Source organism: Somniosus microcephalus, chromosome 3, assembly GCF_052327205.1.
Source record: "Somniosus microcephalus isolate GS21.2 chromosome 3, FLI_Smic_1.0, whole genome shotgun sequence".
Taxonomy (NCBI): domain Eukaryota; kingdom Metazoa; phylum Chordata; class Chondrichthyes; order Squaliformes; family Somniosidae; genus Somniosus; species Somniosus microcephalus.
In genome coordinates this window covers 39,363,968-39,377,785 of record NC_140989.1, presented here as the reverse complement: position 1 = coordinate 39,377,785, position 13,818 = coordinate 39,363,968, and the positions used below count along the sequence as shown (strand labels likewise).

The window sequence follows — 13,818 nt, the reverse complement described above, 5'->3', positions numbered from 1 at the left end:
CTGTAACAGCTTAATGTTTTGCTGATGAATCTGAATTTCTTCAAACAGTTTAGTTTATGCAGCATTGTGCACTGTGGAGAATTTAATGAATGTTGCTGGGAGGAGGTGTATCAGCTTCACCTCTCCTCCCCTAAAGACAGTGACTTGTTCTGGGGTACTGTTCTATGGAAGGCAGCATTCCTTTGTTCACCTGCTCAGCAGTCCTTTGTTCAAGTGGCTGTTCTTAACCAATGAGGTCAGTGAGTGAGTTGGTGGGCCAGTGGTATGGAACTATCCCAGTGAAACCATGCTTACAGCCTGCTATAAACACTCTCGCGCGCTCTCTCTCTCACACTGGATTGCAGTCAGGAATGGGGACTCTCTCCCTATATTTTCCCTCTCAAGGCCAGGCATGGCACCACTAACTCAAGCTCAGCTGACATCAGCCAAGTTAGCTGAGGTTAGGAATCAAGCAGTTCATTTACATAGAATGTACAGCACAGAAACAGGCTATTTGGCCAAGTGGTCCATGCCGGTGTTTATGCTCCACACGAGCCTCCTCCCACCCTTCTTCATCTAACCCTATCGACTTATCCTTCTATTCCTTTTCACCCTCATGTGATTATCTAGCTTCCCCTTAAGTTGTGTTATTTGTGATTGTTAGTGGTGCCAAAGTTACACATACCAATAAAGAAAGAAACCAAACTTGCATTAATAACAGTGCCTTATGTCCTCATGATGTCTCAAAGTGCTTCACAACCAATTAATTAGCTTTGAAATGTAGTCACTGCTGAGATGTAGACCAACATGGCAACCAATTGCACACAGCAAAGCCCCACAAATGAGATGAATGGACAGTCATTCGTTTTTTTTTTATGCTTCTGATGAGGGTGGAATGTTGGCCAGGTCAGTGGAAGAGCTACTTAGGACAGTGCCATGGCATCTTGTGCCCACTTAAACAGGCAGATGCTTTTTTATAATTCATTCTCGGGATATGAGCGTCACTGGCAAGGCTGGCTTTTATTGCCCATCCTTAGTCACCCTTGAGAAGGTGGTGGTGGGCATTCTTCTTAAACCGCGGCAGTCCACGTGGTAAAGGTAACCCCAACTGTACTGTTGGGTAAGGAGTTCCAGGAGTGCCACTGAGCAATCAGTGGAACAGTAGTTTAGTCTCTTAAGATCTGCAGACTTTCACAATCTACTTGAGCATCTCTTTTGTGATTTGTAATGCCAAAATCAGCTAATCCTCTGTCATATCTTCCAGCTCAGATGTACAAGAGTGTGAAGCATTTGCGAGGGCAGTGCATCAGTGCAGTTTTCTTCTGCGTTTTCCTGTTCTTTCCTCATGTCTTTCCATCTCCATTTTCTGAAATGAAAATTTGACAGTCTTGTGGTTTAATACCGCTTCAATATCTTAATCGCGAATACTTGGAAAAATTCCATGAGCTTTAATTGCATGGTGTGCTATGTTGTTACTCTAAGGTAAATTGTCTTTCTTTCATAGTATCTGAAGCCCTATTGAGCTCTCCTAATCACCTTTTCCATCTGTGTTCCTGTTTATTTTATCAAATATTTCAAAACAACAGCACACAAACACAAATGGTGATCAAAGCCTAGATATTTTTCATCTCGTAGGCAAAGGAATTATCACTTTTTGCTTTAAATATGCAATAAGTATAGGATCCTGTGTAAAAATGGCGAGGCTAGCGATTGGATTAAACATCACTCTAAATAAAACCAGACCTGGCTTTTATTAGGCCAAATAACTGCTTATTAGCTCACTACAAAAGCAGCTGCATACTAAAGACATGACATCTGAGAAGCAGCATCTTGTCTCCAAACCATTGTAGCTTGGTTGTGTGAAATGCTTTGTGCTGATAGCAGAAGGTGTGTGATCCCTGTGGAGAATTTAATTCAGCTTGCACAGAAGGCGATAAAAGAAACTTGTGGTTTAAGATTATGATTTACATGAAAATGCTGTCTGAAAGCAATTCATTTTTTGTCCTCTTCACAACCAATTGTCCGCCTCACCCCACCCCACTTTTTTTTATTCAATCTTGCTAGTGGTTTCAGTCCTCTTTAAGCCTCTTCCACTTAATGCCTGTACCTCACTGTCAAGGTGTTAATTATTGATTGACACCCCTGAATGCTGTGGTTTATGTAGAGGATAATGACACCTGGGAATGATTGCAAGGCAGTAATCTGATCAACGATATGTCCTAAATCATGAGAACGAAACTCAATCAGGTATCTGAACTCCTAAGATGAAATTACTGCCTCAAAATCAATGCACAATATTTGCTAGTCTGTTAATAACTTTGTGGGATGGTTTTTATTCAGTTTTGAGTAATGTTGGGTAATGATCACCACACACAGCTTGCAATCAGTGTAATTTTTATAAAGAAATAATTTGAGTTGATTACAGGTAAATAATATGGCCAGCCTATATTATATAGATAAATGCTGTAAATAAGAATAAAATCTTTAGAAATTAGACAAAACTTCTGTTTTGGCATCGTAGTAAATTGTATCCGCATGTTTGTGAGATGTAACCATACACCGTGCAAAAGCTGATGCTGCTAACTCATGACCTACAATATTAGTGAGGAAAGTGTATACATGTACATCTATATAACTCCTGTAATTACCCAATGCCCTGTTTAGGATTGCCAGTTGAATTAAATTGCTGAAAAAATAGGTGATTTGGCTCCTGTAAACACAGCACATTGATCAGCTTACAAATAACAAAACGCACCTTTTCAGATATCGATAGGCTCCAAATACTGAATTTGAGCTGGTAAATAAACATGGCTTGCTGGCAATATTGTTCAACCTACTGCACGCTATATGGCTCCCTCTGACTAGTCCAAGCAATTGAAGTGTAGTTTTAGCATTCCAAACACATGCTCAGTGAGGAGCCTGGTTTGCACATGCTTTGTTACATCGCTTTCTGTCAAGGTATGGGGGGTGGGGGGGGGGGGGGTGGTTGTCCGTAGGTGTTAGTGAAGTATTTAATCTGCCACATTCCCAAACTGAGGAAGATCATGTGAGGACACATAATATAATCAGTTGGCTGAAATATAGCAAAGAGGGTTTGCTGTTTAATCCCTGGACTAAACTTCAAGTTATCTAGATACTGGGCAGGTAAAAGCACACTCTGGGTCATAGGGAATGAAAGATTGCCTATTGGTGTGGTCTGAGAGGCTGGACCCATGACAAATATCTAGACCCAAAGCTGTAACGTTCCTTTGAAAGTGATCTCTCCTGAACCGATACCATGCTATTAAAAACAATGTGGTTGGGCAGGTTATTATGCCTTTAATTTACTTTTATTCGCACCTACTGCATGTGAATAGTTTCTCACTATTGAAAGAAATGGTAGATTACATTCAGATTGTGTGTTATCATCTATTAAAAATCTCATGGTATTAAGGAAGAGCAGAAAGTTCTCCTGGTCAACATTCTTCCCTCCAATGCTATAAAAAAAAATTTTTTTTTTTTTTAAAGAACAGACTAATTCATCTCCCCGCTATCTGTGGGATCTTGCTGTACGCAAAATGGCTGCCATATTTACTCTCAATAGTAACTGGGATAGTTCTGACAGATTTGAGGAAATATATTGGGATAAGTTCTTTCATTCTTGTACTAACTAGTTGAACTCCCATGACGTTGCATACACAGGGTGGGGGAGGTAATTTTGACTTTGGGCGATGGCGTTAATGAGCAATATTGGATCAGCCGCCCATTCTACATCTCCCAATTTTTTTTTTCTATTGAGGTCAGTGGAAATGAAAATCGGGAAAGATGTATAAAGGGCAGCTGATCTGATATCACCCGATCTACACTATCGCTCAGTCAAAATTACCCCCAGGGAGTCATAAGCAAATGCAATATGCATGTCCAGCAGGGTGGGGTGTTAATTGAACCTAATTTTGGGGGGGGGGGGGGGGGGAGGAGGAGGAAGTGGAACTACAGGAAAGGGGGATAGAGACGGAGGGAGGAAAGGCAGAAACTACCTCAGTGGGGGGCAGAGGGAGGAGGAAGCTGGGGGTGGGGGGTAGTTAAATTCCCCATCCCGGAAGCCTCGATTTATACCTTTCTTGAGTGGTTGCTGTTGACCATCTCATTCTCTTCTACGCAGCTTGTTTGTACCTTAGTTGGGGACGGAGTTGCAACCGTCTCTCTCTCTCTCTCTCCTGTTGGTCCAGATTTTTATCTCGGGAGGGAGGGTCGCAGCCTGTTTCACCCCAGGAGGAACAGATTTATGGGAGATGGGGTGGGGGGCAGGGAATGTCTACGCAGCATGGTCCGGTGGCGCAGAAGACGTGACTGGGGAAAGGGGCGCGAGGCTGAGAGTATTGCTTCTCTGCACCGGGAAAGGGGGAAAACACGCACTAAGTTCTTTCGGAAAGGGATTATGGTTGGGCTACTCTGGACTACATAGAGATTTTAAGGCAGCGAATCTGCCCGATCAGGGTAACATTCCTCAGTCTTGAGGGGATAGTTGGGGACTAATTGGAGCTCACAAAAATACATTTTAAAAAGCTGCAGCATATTTTTATTGTTATCAGAAATTACACTTTGAAGGACTTTTAAGATGTTCCTTATATTTAGGTCACTGGTGAACAATTGAAATAATGCTGTACAGTCACTTGGTGTATTGTACTGCTAGATGAATTACTCAGGCACAATACAGCAGCAGTAACAGCTCTTTCCTGACCATTTAACATGATCGTGCTCTCTGTGCCACCTAATCTCACAGGTGTATTTAGACTGGGTTAAAATGAACACATTTCCATTGGCGTAGAATTTCCGCTTTGGGCACAATCGGGAAATTGCTCCCAAAATGCGCAGGTTAGGTTACAGTTCAAATTTCTGAAATCATTTGCGTAATCACAAACACAAAATCTTCCATGAACCCATGCAAACTTTAAAAACATGCCTACTAGTGCCTGTGCAAGAAAATTAATGCAATTAGAAGAGCCTTCCCAAACCAGCGCAATCGGTGGAAACTTGCAATTTTGACCTGGGGACGTGGCCAGTTTTGTGGGCAGGGCCTGATTTGGCCGAACTAACCTTGAGCCAGCGTAAAAGATCGTGGAAGCTCGAGCGTGAATGGTTTTGGGCATAGCTCACGTTTAAAATTCCCCAATCTTTTGCGCTGGTTTGGCCGATTCCGCCCGGGTTGCACTGATAATACTGGCGTAAAGGAGCGGAAACGCTACCCCTACCATTTAAATTTATTTTCCTTGCCAAAATAGAGCATTATGCTTCAGAACTTGTGTCAATCATCTTTCCATCTTTGTTCCCTGTAACCTTCAAATATGCCATCCCATGTACTCTTCCACCTCCTTGTGCCCTCACTGTGCAAGCAACACTTGCTGCACTGTCTCCTGATCATTACTTTCTTATTTATCTAGTATTCTGTTTTACTCTTTTTAAAACTTGATATCCTGAACTGTTGGTCTTGGCCCTTCAGCTTTTTAAAATAAAGGCAGACCAGTCAGGAAGTGACGCAGCTCATTCCAACAATGGTCGACAGGCACACTCATGATCATACAATTTCTTTTGGCCATGTCAGATCTGAATCATTTTTATATATGATGCTCAAAAAGGCAGCGACTTGATTGTGCAGTGGATACCTCTATTGGATTTTAATTCAATCAAGTGATGTGTGAGTGCTGCAGATTAATTTACAATATTTATTGTGTCCCACTAAGATCTGGATATAAGGATTACAACAGTGTAAACAATGGTCATTGCTAATGACTTTTATGCTGAACAGCTGGAGCCTTGTTCTGAGGACAGTCATGGATCAGCTGGATGGTTCGGGATTGTTGGGCATGGTGATTTCATCCGTAGAATAAAACTTGGAACAAGCCCAATTTTAAAAGGCTTTCGGCAGCTTCAGTTAACATCCAGGTCACTGACCAAGATAGTCATTAACACCTAAATGTCACTTGTTATACAAATAGGGCATCTCTTTGTCTGCACAGATGTGGGTACATCTCTTGTCTCAAAACAATTTGGCAAGGTACAAACTCAAAGTAATTTTAATATCCATTATTGCTGGCTGCTTTGTTTAATATCTGCCTTTTTTTTATTTTTATTTTTGTCTATGTATTTATACCTACTATATACATCCCCTCCCCATGTGTCACAGAATCACAGAAACCTCACAGTGCAGATAGAGGCCATTTCGGCCCATCGAGCCTGCACCGACACATATCCCACCCGATCCCCGTAACCCCTACACCAACACATATCCCACCCTATCCCCGTAACCCCACGTATTTAATCCCCCTAACACTAAGGGTCAATTTTATCATAGCCAATCAACCTAACCCGCACATCTTTGGACTGTGGGAGGAAACCGGAGCACCCGGGGGAAACCCACGCAAACACGGGGAGAATGTCTGTGTGGAGTTTGCACAGTCACCCGAGGCTGGATTCGAACCCGGGTCCCTGGCGCTGTGAGGCAACAGTGCTAACCACTATGTCGCTCAGTGGCAGCACCCTCGCCTCTGAGTCCGAAGGTTGTGGGTTCAAGTCCCACACGAGACACTTGAGCACAAAATCTAGGCTGACACTCCAGTGCAGTACTGAGGGAGCGCTGCACTATCAGATGTGCTGCCTTTCAGATGAGATGTTATACCAATGCCCTGTCTGTCTTCTCAGATGGACATAAAAGATCCCACGGCACTATTCGAAGAAGAGCAAGGGTGTTCTGCACGGTGTCCTGGCCAATATTTACCCCTCAACAAACATCACAAAAAAACAGATTATCTGATTATCACCTTGTTGTTTGTGGGATTTTGCAGTGCTCAAATTGGCAGCTGCGTTTCCTACATTACAACAGTGACTACACTTCAAAAGTTCATTTGCTGTAAAGTGCTTTGGGACATCCTGAGGTCATGAAAAGGTGCTATATAAATGTATGTATTTCTTTCTTTTTAAAAGGGAAACTATTTTGTCAATGAGCCAGACTCTCTCTTCACAGTAGTATCAGTAAATAGAACGAGATAAAAGATTACACAACGTTTGGAAGCTTAAGGAGCAAGAAGAAGTCAAAATTTTGCGGTGTCCAGCCCTAGGATATTGACGGTGGAGAGGGGATTGTCTGTCTGTCTCTTTTATTTCACCCTCGTATTTCTGATATGAAGTACGAGGTGTTTATCTGTCTATCTCTTATTTCACCCTCTTATTTCTGATGTGAAGTACATTTTATGTCCTTCAGACTTTGTTGCACTCTGATGATTCCGGCCATGCTCGTGATTTTGTTAACTTACGAAACGAGTGGGTCAGCAGTAGGTGTTTTCTGTTAATGGCCCATCCTGCTGCTTAACACGATACTGTGCTGAGGCGGCGCCTAATGGAGTGTCAACAGCCTGTCGCATTTCTCTGCAGATTTGGTAATCCGAGTCACTTAAAAATGACTCCCCATGTGCAGAGTAAAATAGGTGCCTATTTTGTTCCAAAACTTTAAACCTGAAACTCCCTGCTTAAATCTGCTGACATTGCCTTCCAAGGCAGTATGGTTAGAAGTATTATTAGTAGGACTATAACACAAATTTCACCATGAAATTCACACACACACACACACACTTTCTCCAGATGTATAATTTTCAAGTACCACTCACATGGATCCTTCATTCTAGTAAATCTCACTGGACAACATTCTTCAGGGAGTATTTGCTGCTGTTATATCTTTTTAAACCATTTTGATTTTTATATGTTACATTTAGGAAAGAATGAGCACCAAAAAACAATTTATAACAATTGGAATCCATTTGCAAACTAAGAGGTGTCTAAATTAGTGAGCCAAGTCTGATTGGCGGTAGTTAAAATTTGTTTATTTTGCTTCTGTTACGAGTCTGACACTTTTTCACCACCTTTAATATTGACAGCACACACCCAAGTAAAGCTGTTTAAAACTAAAACTGGAATAATAAATATTCGGCAACTCTCTATTTCCCATTTTCAGAATTGGGAACAAACAGAACTGCCTTTAGACTTTTTTTTAAAAAGGCCCATTTTAAAGAGCTGCTAAAGACGTTTAATGTGCAAAAATTAAATAACAAGGGTATCCTACAACACACACTAAATCTGGCAGGTTTATTTACATCTGAGTGAGATGTTGTTTCCTCAGAATTGAGGCACAAGAATCGGATTGTGTGCTGGGTTTTAACTTTATAGCATTTAAATGTTTTGAAAGGCAGGACGTACTGTACAAGAAATAGGTGAGTTTACATGGACATTTTGCATTTTTTAAGTAAAAACAGAAAATGCAGGAAATGGCTGATCAACTGAAGGAAAAAGCAGGTTAATGTCTTGGGTGTAACCTTTTATAATTTCTGTTGAAGGGTTCTACCTTAAATCTTTCCTCTTTCAAATGCTGATTGACCTGACGTACTTTTACAGAACTTGTTGCAAATCTGATGTGAAAACACATCTTTTTAAAAAGTTTTTTTTTTTCTCCTTAGGTTGGCTCTGTACATGTGCGGATCAGGAGAGATGCAAACGAACAATTGGTACTGGCCCACGTGACCAACCGCCTATCCACACTCGTTAAAACTTTAACTGTTCAGATTTTTAAAGACGATTGGGTTAGGCCGTCATTGGTTACGGGGCCAATCCCGAGCAATATGCTGAACCCCTTGGACCACACTAATATTGCAGCACTTTCAGCTGTCAAACCCCTGGATGACATGAACCCCATCACCTCTACCCCAGCAAAACCAACCAGTCCTCCTCCTGAATTCTCTTTCAACACACCAGGCAAGAACATCAACCCGGTTATCTTACCAACTGCTCCATCAACTAGACCTTATGGCATAGGGCTCAATTATGGAGTTGCTCCATATGGAGGTGCTTTTAATCAGGGCATTGGAAGACCCGGAACAGGAATGACTCAGGGATTCAGAACTGGATTGATTAATATCCCAAGCAGATATGGAACAGCCACTCAAGGACATGTTAACCAATTCAGATCATAGGTACACTACAGTGGTGCGTGATGCGAAGGTGTGCTGCAAAGGATTTCTACAAGTTGATTCCTCTTAATTTAAAAACTGTAGCTGGGGAACATATTTTAACCATGGAACATATAATTTTGTGTCATTACCTCAGTATAGGTTAGGCGAGGTCATTCCTGGACCAGTCACATTTTGGTATGTTTTTAAGACTTTTTGCCTATAATCATGCATTTACAATGCTGCCAATATTCCTGTATGTGTTACACCAAAACCGCAATGTCATGTGTTTTTTTTTGTGTGTGTATATATATCTGCCCCTTGAGCATGTGTCCCTTTCAAAGTGCTTGGCAAAAATAAATAAATCACTTGACTGGGGTTATAGTTTTGGCCAAAGATGGTAAAGAGAACACGCCTCTTTCTATCTGACCACCAAGCTGTGAAAGATAGAGCCCCACTGACAAATCAATGGACCTCCGCTATTGCTCCACTGACCATCTAATAGTCCTGCCGAGATCAGAAATCTGCCATTTTTGGTGAACTGTGGTCCATGAGCAGGCACTTCGGGATGTTTTCATTTTTCTGGTGACCTCGGCAAGTCACGCAAATGCCTCTCTTTCTAAACACTGTGGCAGCTTGGTCAGTGATTCACCTCATGGTGCCAGTTTCACAGCTTGCAGATCAAAATCACAGTAAGTACTGTAACTAGCGCTGCAAGACTGACATTGACGGCACCAATGGCGACGTCAGTGGTTTGAAGGCATGTGTAGGACCTATTAATTCAGATAGGAAAATAACAATCTTAGTCAATTTTTGGCAAGTTACTTTTTACCCTCTGCATCTCGTTCTCAACAAATGGTGTGATTATTGCTTTGTGTTAATAAGCTTTAAAATGACACATTGTACATGTTTTGGAGACAGACGGTCTTCCATTAGGTTTAATGGACTGACTTCATTTTACAGGAAGATTGATCTATTTAGCTGTCTTTCTGAACCCAGGGTATCCATGCATTGTGTACACTAGTTCCTTCAGGTATTCAAGTATAATTAGTCATTTTTGATTGTGCTATCTGGTTGTATTCATTGTGAGGACTGGACTGTCACTGTAAATATCTCTTGGATAAAAGGCCCATTCCTGTGTTATGAGAAATAAATTGTACAGCTGATCCTTTTGTTCAGGGCTTTTCCAGAGAAATATATGTGGAAATATTTTGTATTTATAAGTACAAAAAATCTTGTAAAAATATATGCTGTAGTTTGCACTATAGATATAGGTTTGATAATTTTGGCATCAGAATGTACATAAACCAGATTTTTTTTTTTTAAATTCATAAAAGCGGATTCAGTCCGATGTGAACATGTTAAAGACTGTGTTTTTGTATGTGTTGCTGTTATATTGACCAATAAAGAGAGAGTCAAAATGACAAACCGTATCATGAGCTGCAGTAAACTTGTGCTGTTTTGTACTAGATGCGGCATTAAAATAATCTGAGGTTTTAACAAAGTGTATTTTGTCCAAATACCTTTGTGCTGTTTAAAATTGGGAATAGCTGTGCCCAGTGATGGCGTCGGAAATTATTATGCCAAGTATTGCACAAATACGATGGGACGCGTTACATGGAGCCGTTGGTAGAACTCTCCCTCTCCAGTCACACACTCGCGCTGAACCAGATCGTTTGGAGTCCTACTTAACCCTGAGCTGAGCTTTAAGCCCCACATCCTACACATCACCACGACCGCTTGCACCTCCACATTATTGCCCACTTGCATCTACCTCAACCCCTTCACCGCTGAAGCTTTTATGCATGCCTTTGTCACCTCCAGACTCAACAACAACAACTTGCATTTATATAGCATCTTCAGCGTAGTAAAACGTCCCAAGGCACTTCACAGGTTGACACCGAGCCACATGAGACATTCGGGTAGATGACCAAACGCTTGGTCACAGGTAGGTTTTAAAGAGCATCTTAAAGGAGGCTAGAGGCAGAGAGGTTTAGGGAGGGAATTCCAAAGCTTAGGGCCTAGGCAGCTGAAGGCACGGCCACCAATGATGGAGCGATTATAATCAAGGATGCTCAAGAGGAGCGCAGATATCTCGGGGTGGGGGGCTGGAGGAGATTAGAGATAGGGAGGGGAGAGGCCATGATGGGATTTGAAAGCAAGGATGAGTGACGTGATACAATTTTGAATCTGAAACTCATTTCAAATAAAACGGGCTGTGTTAAGAGGTAACACACTATAATCACGAGTTAAGTAGCAGCACACTTATCATAATCTGTTTTCCTTGAAGTGCATTTTCATCTATTTGTAATTTTGGTTTAGCGTGGACTGAATTTATTACTCAGAAATGCAGCAGTTCAGGCACTTTTCCATAGAAGATGGTGTATCAGTACTTTGGTTTATGTGGGGGTTTTTTTGTTCTTCCTGATTACATGTGGTGAATTCTCAGTTTCAACCATGCCATGCAGAGTGGAAACCAGACTCATCCCTACGTGGGAGGAGAGAAAAAAATCAGCGAGTAAGCCACGTAACTTAGGTTTTGAAACATATTCTTGCAGCCAGTTGCATTTATATAGAGCCTTTAACAGAAAAACATCCCAAGGTGTTTCACAGAAGCGTAAGGGAAATGAACACCGAGCCAAAGAAGGAAATGTTAGAGGAGTGACCAAAAGCTTGATCAGAGAGGTGGGTTTTAAGGAGGGTCTTGAAGGAGATGAGGGAAGTGGGGAGATTGAGGAGTTTTGGGAGAGCATTCCAAAAATGGGGCTGAGGTGGCTGAAGGCACAGCCACCAATGGTGGGGTGAAAGAAGGGGAGATGCACAAGAGGCCAGAGGAATAGAGTGTTTGGGGCGAGGGTGTTTGTAGGGCTGGAGGAGATAGAGAAGGGTGAAGCTATAGAAGTAGGGGATCCTTGAGATGGAGTTGGAAACTCACCTCAAAATTGAACCAGACACCGAGGTTACTAACTGTTTGGTTCAGCCTAAGATGGGGAAGGGGATGGAATCATTGGTGAGTTTATGGTGGGTACTGGAAACAATGGCTTTGTGCTTCCCAATGTTTGGTTGGATGAAATTGCAGTTCATCTAGGCTGTTAGACAAGCCATGTGACCAGCAACCAGCACAGAGACAGTGGAGGAGTCAAGAGAGGTGGTGAAGAGAGAGATGGGTATCAGTGTACAGGTGGAACTCCATGTCTGGATGATGTTGTCAAGGGCAGCATGTAGATGAGGAAGAGGAGGGCCAGAATGATCCTTGAGGTACTCCATAGCTAACAATGCGAGGGCGGGGAAAAGGAAACATTGCTAGAGATGCCCAGGCCACGATTGGACAGGTAAGAGCACAATCAAGTGAGTCCCACTGAGTTGGACAATGGAGGAGATGTGTTGGAGGAGGATGGTATGATCAAGTGTTGAAGGCTGCAGAGGTGCTGAGGAGGGATAATGCACTATGGTCATAGCCATAGAGAATGTCGTTTGTCATCTAGGGTGAATCAAACAGTTGTGGGAGAGATGGGCATGAGATCTCTATCATTGACCGTGCTATTTCTGATTACTCTCTCCTCTCTTCCTACACATCCCATACTTGTTCCAATTCCTCCACTCTTTCTTTCCACACTTACCAAACAGTATCTCACAATTCCCTCACACCACCCTTTTTAAAATCCCAACTCCTACACCTCTGCCCTGCAACCCACAGTGGCATTGACACCTCTGTCAATCTGCTCCGCCAGTGCTTTGCTTCTATTTTTGATACTCTCAGCTTTACCAGATCACAAAGTCTCCCACTGTTACTCTTGAGCAATAGTCGCCGCCACAGGCTCACAACTGTGGGCCTCAGAGTAGAGCACATGTGATGTACAACTGGCCTGCAGTAAACAGTAACAATGCTTCTTCTCTGTGACCAAAGGGGTTGCACTGAACAGCAAGAACAACTCCAAATTTCTCTTATCACAAACGGCCTCTATCCTCATCCAGGATATTAAAGGTGAGCTCATGGAGTTCTTTATTTCCAAGATTGAAGGTATCCATTCAGCCACCTCTGCCCCCTACAACTCTTCTCTCCTACTCCAACCCCTCCTAATTCCTTTCCAGACTCAGTCCCCACCCATTACATTGTAAATATCTCCCCCCATGTCTCATAACTCTGACAGCTCTCCTCCGACTCATTTCCTCCATGAAGTCCACTACATGTTCCTTTTACAGCTTTTCAATCCAGCTCTTCACCACTCAACATCCCATTCTCAGCTTCCCTGAGCTTCTGGTCGCCTGTCACTTTAATTCACCGCTTCACTCCCACTCTGATCTCTCTGTCCTCGGGCTATTGCATTGTTCCAATGAAGCTCAACGTAAGCTCGAGGAACAGCACCTCACCTTTCAATTGGGCACTTTGCAGTCTGCCGGACTCAACATTGAGTTCAACAATTTCAGATAATTATCCCTGCCCCCATTTTTCATGCAGTATGATTTTTGCAATTCCCATTTGCAACATTTTATCTTTCCTGCCTCTTACAAAAGTACAGGATGTGCTTTCTACTCCTTTCTCCCCTCCTAACCACCCACCCCCCCTCCCCGTCTCTGCACCTGCTTAATATCTGTTACATCTCCAGCTTTTTCCAGTTCTGATGAAGGGTCCCAGACCTGAAACGTTAACTCTGTTTCTCTCTCCACGGATGCTGCCTGGCCTGCTGAGTGTTTCCAGCATTTTCTGTTATTTCCCATTCTCAGCCCTAGGCTTGTCAACCTCTCAGTTTCTTTAGGCAGCATTGGTGCCTCTGTCTCTCATTCCTCCTACCATATTAGCCCCAAATTCTGGAAGGATGAGATCAATGGCCTAAAGGGCTGCCTTCTGCTGATCTTATCTAACTAA

At 42.5% G+C, this 13,818-nt stretch overlaps 1 protein-coding gene across 3 annotated transcripts in view; it reads left to right on the top strand.

Annotated features, from left to right (window-relative positions):
- slc30a6 (solute carrier family 30 member 6) overlaps window positions 1-10,384 on the top strand; it is a 146,996-nt gene extending 136,612 nt beyond the window's left edge. For all 3 annotated transcript variants that reach the window (XM_085980192.1, XM_085980190.1, XM_085980189.1), the window contains one exon: window positions 8,463-10,384. In XM_085980192.1, the coding sequence (XP_085836318.1) occupies window positions 8,463-8,975 (513 nt within the window). In that variant the 3' untranslated portion in view covers window positions 8,976-10,384. The remainder of the gene's footprint in view (window positions 1-8,462) is intronic.
- The last annotated feature ends 3,434 nt before the right edge of the window (window positions 10,385-13,818 follow it).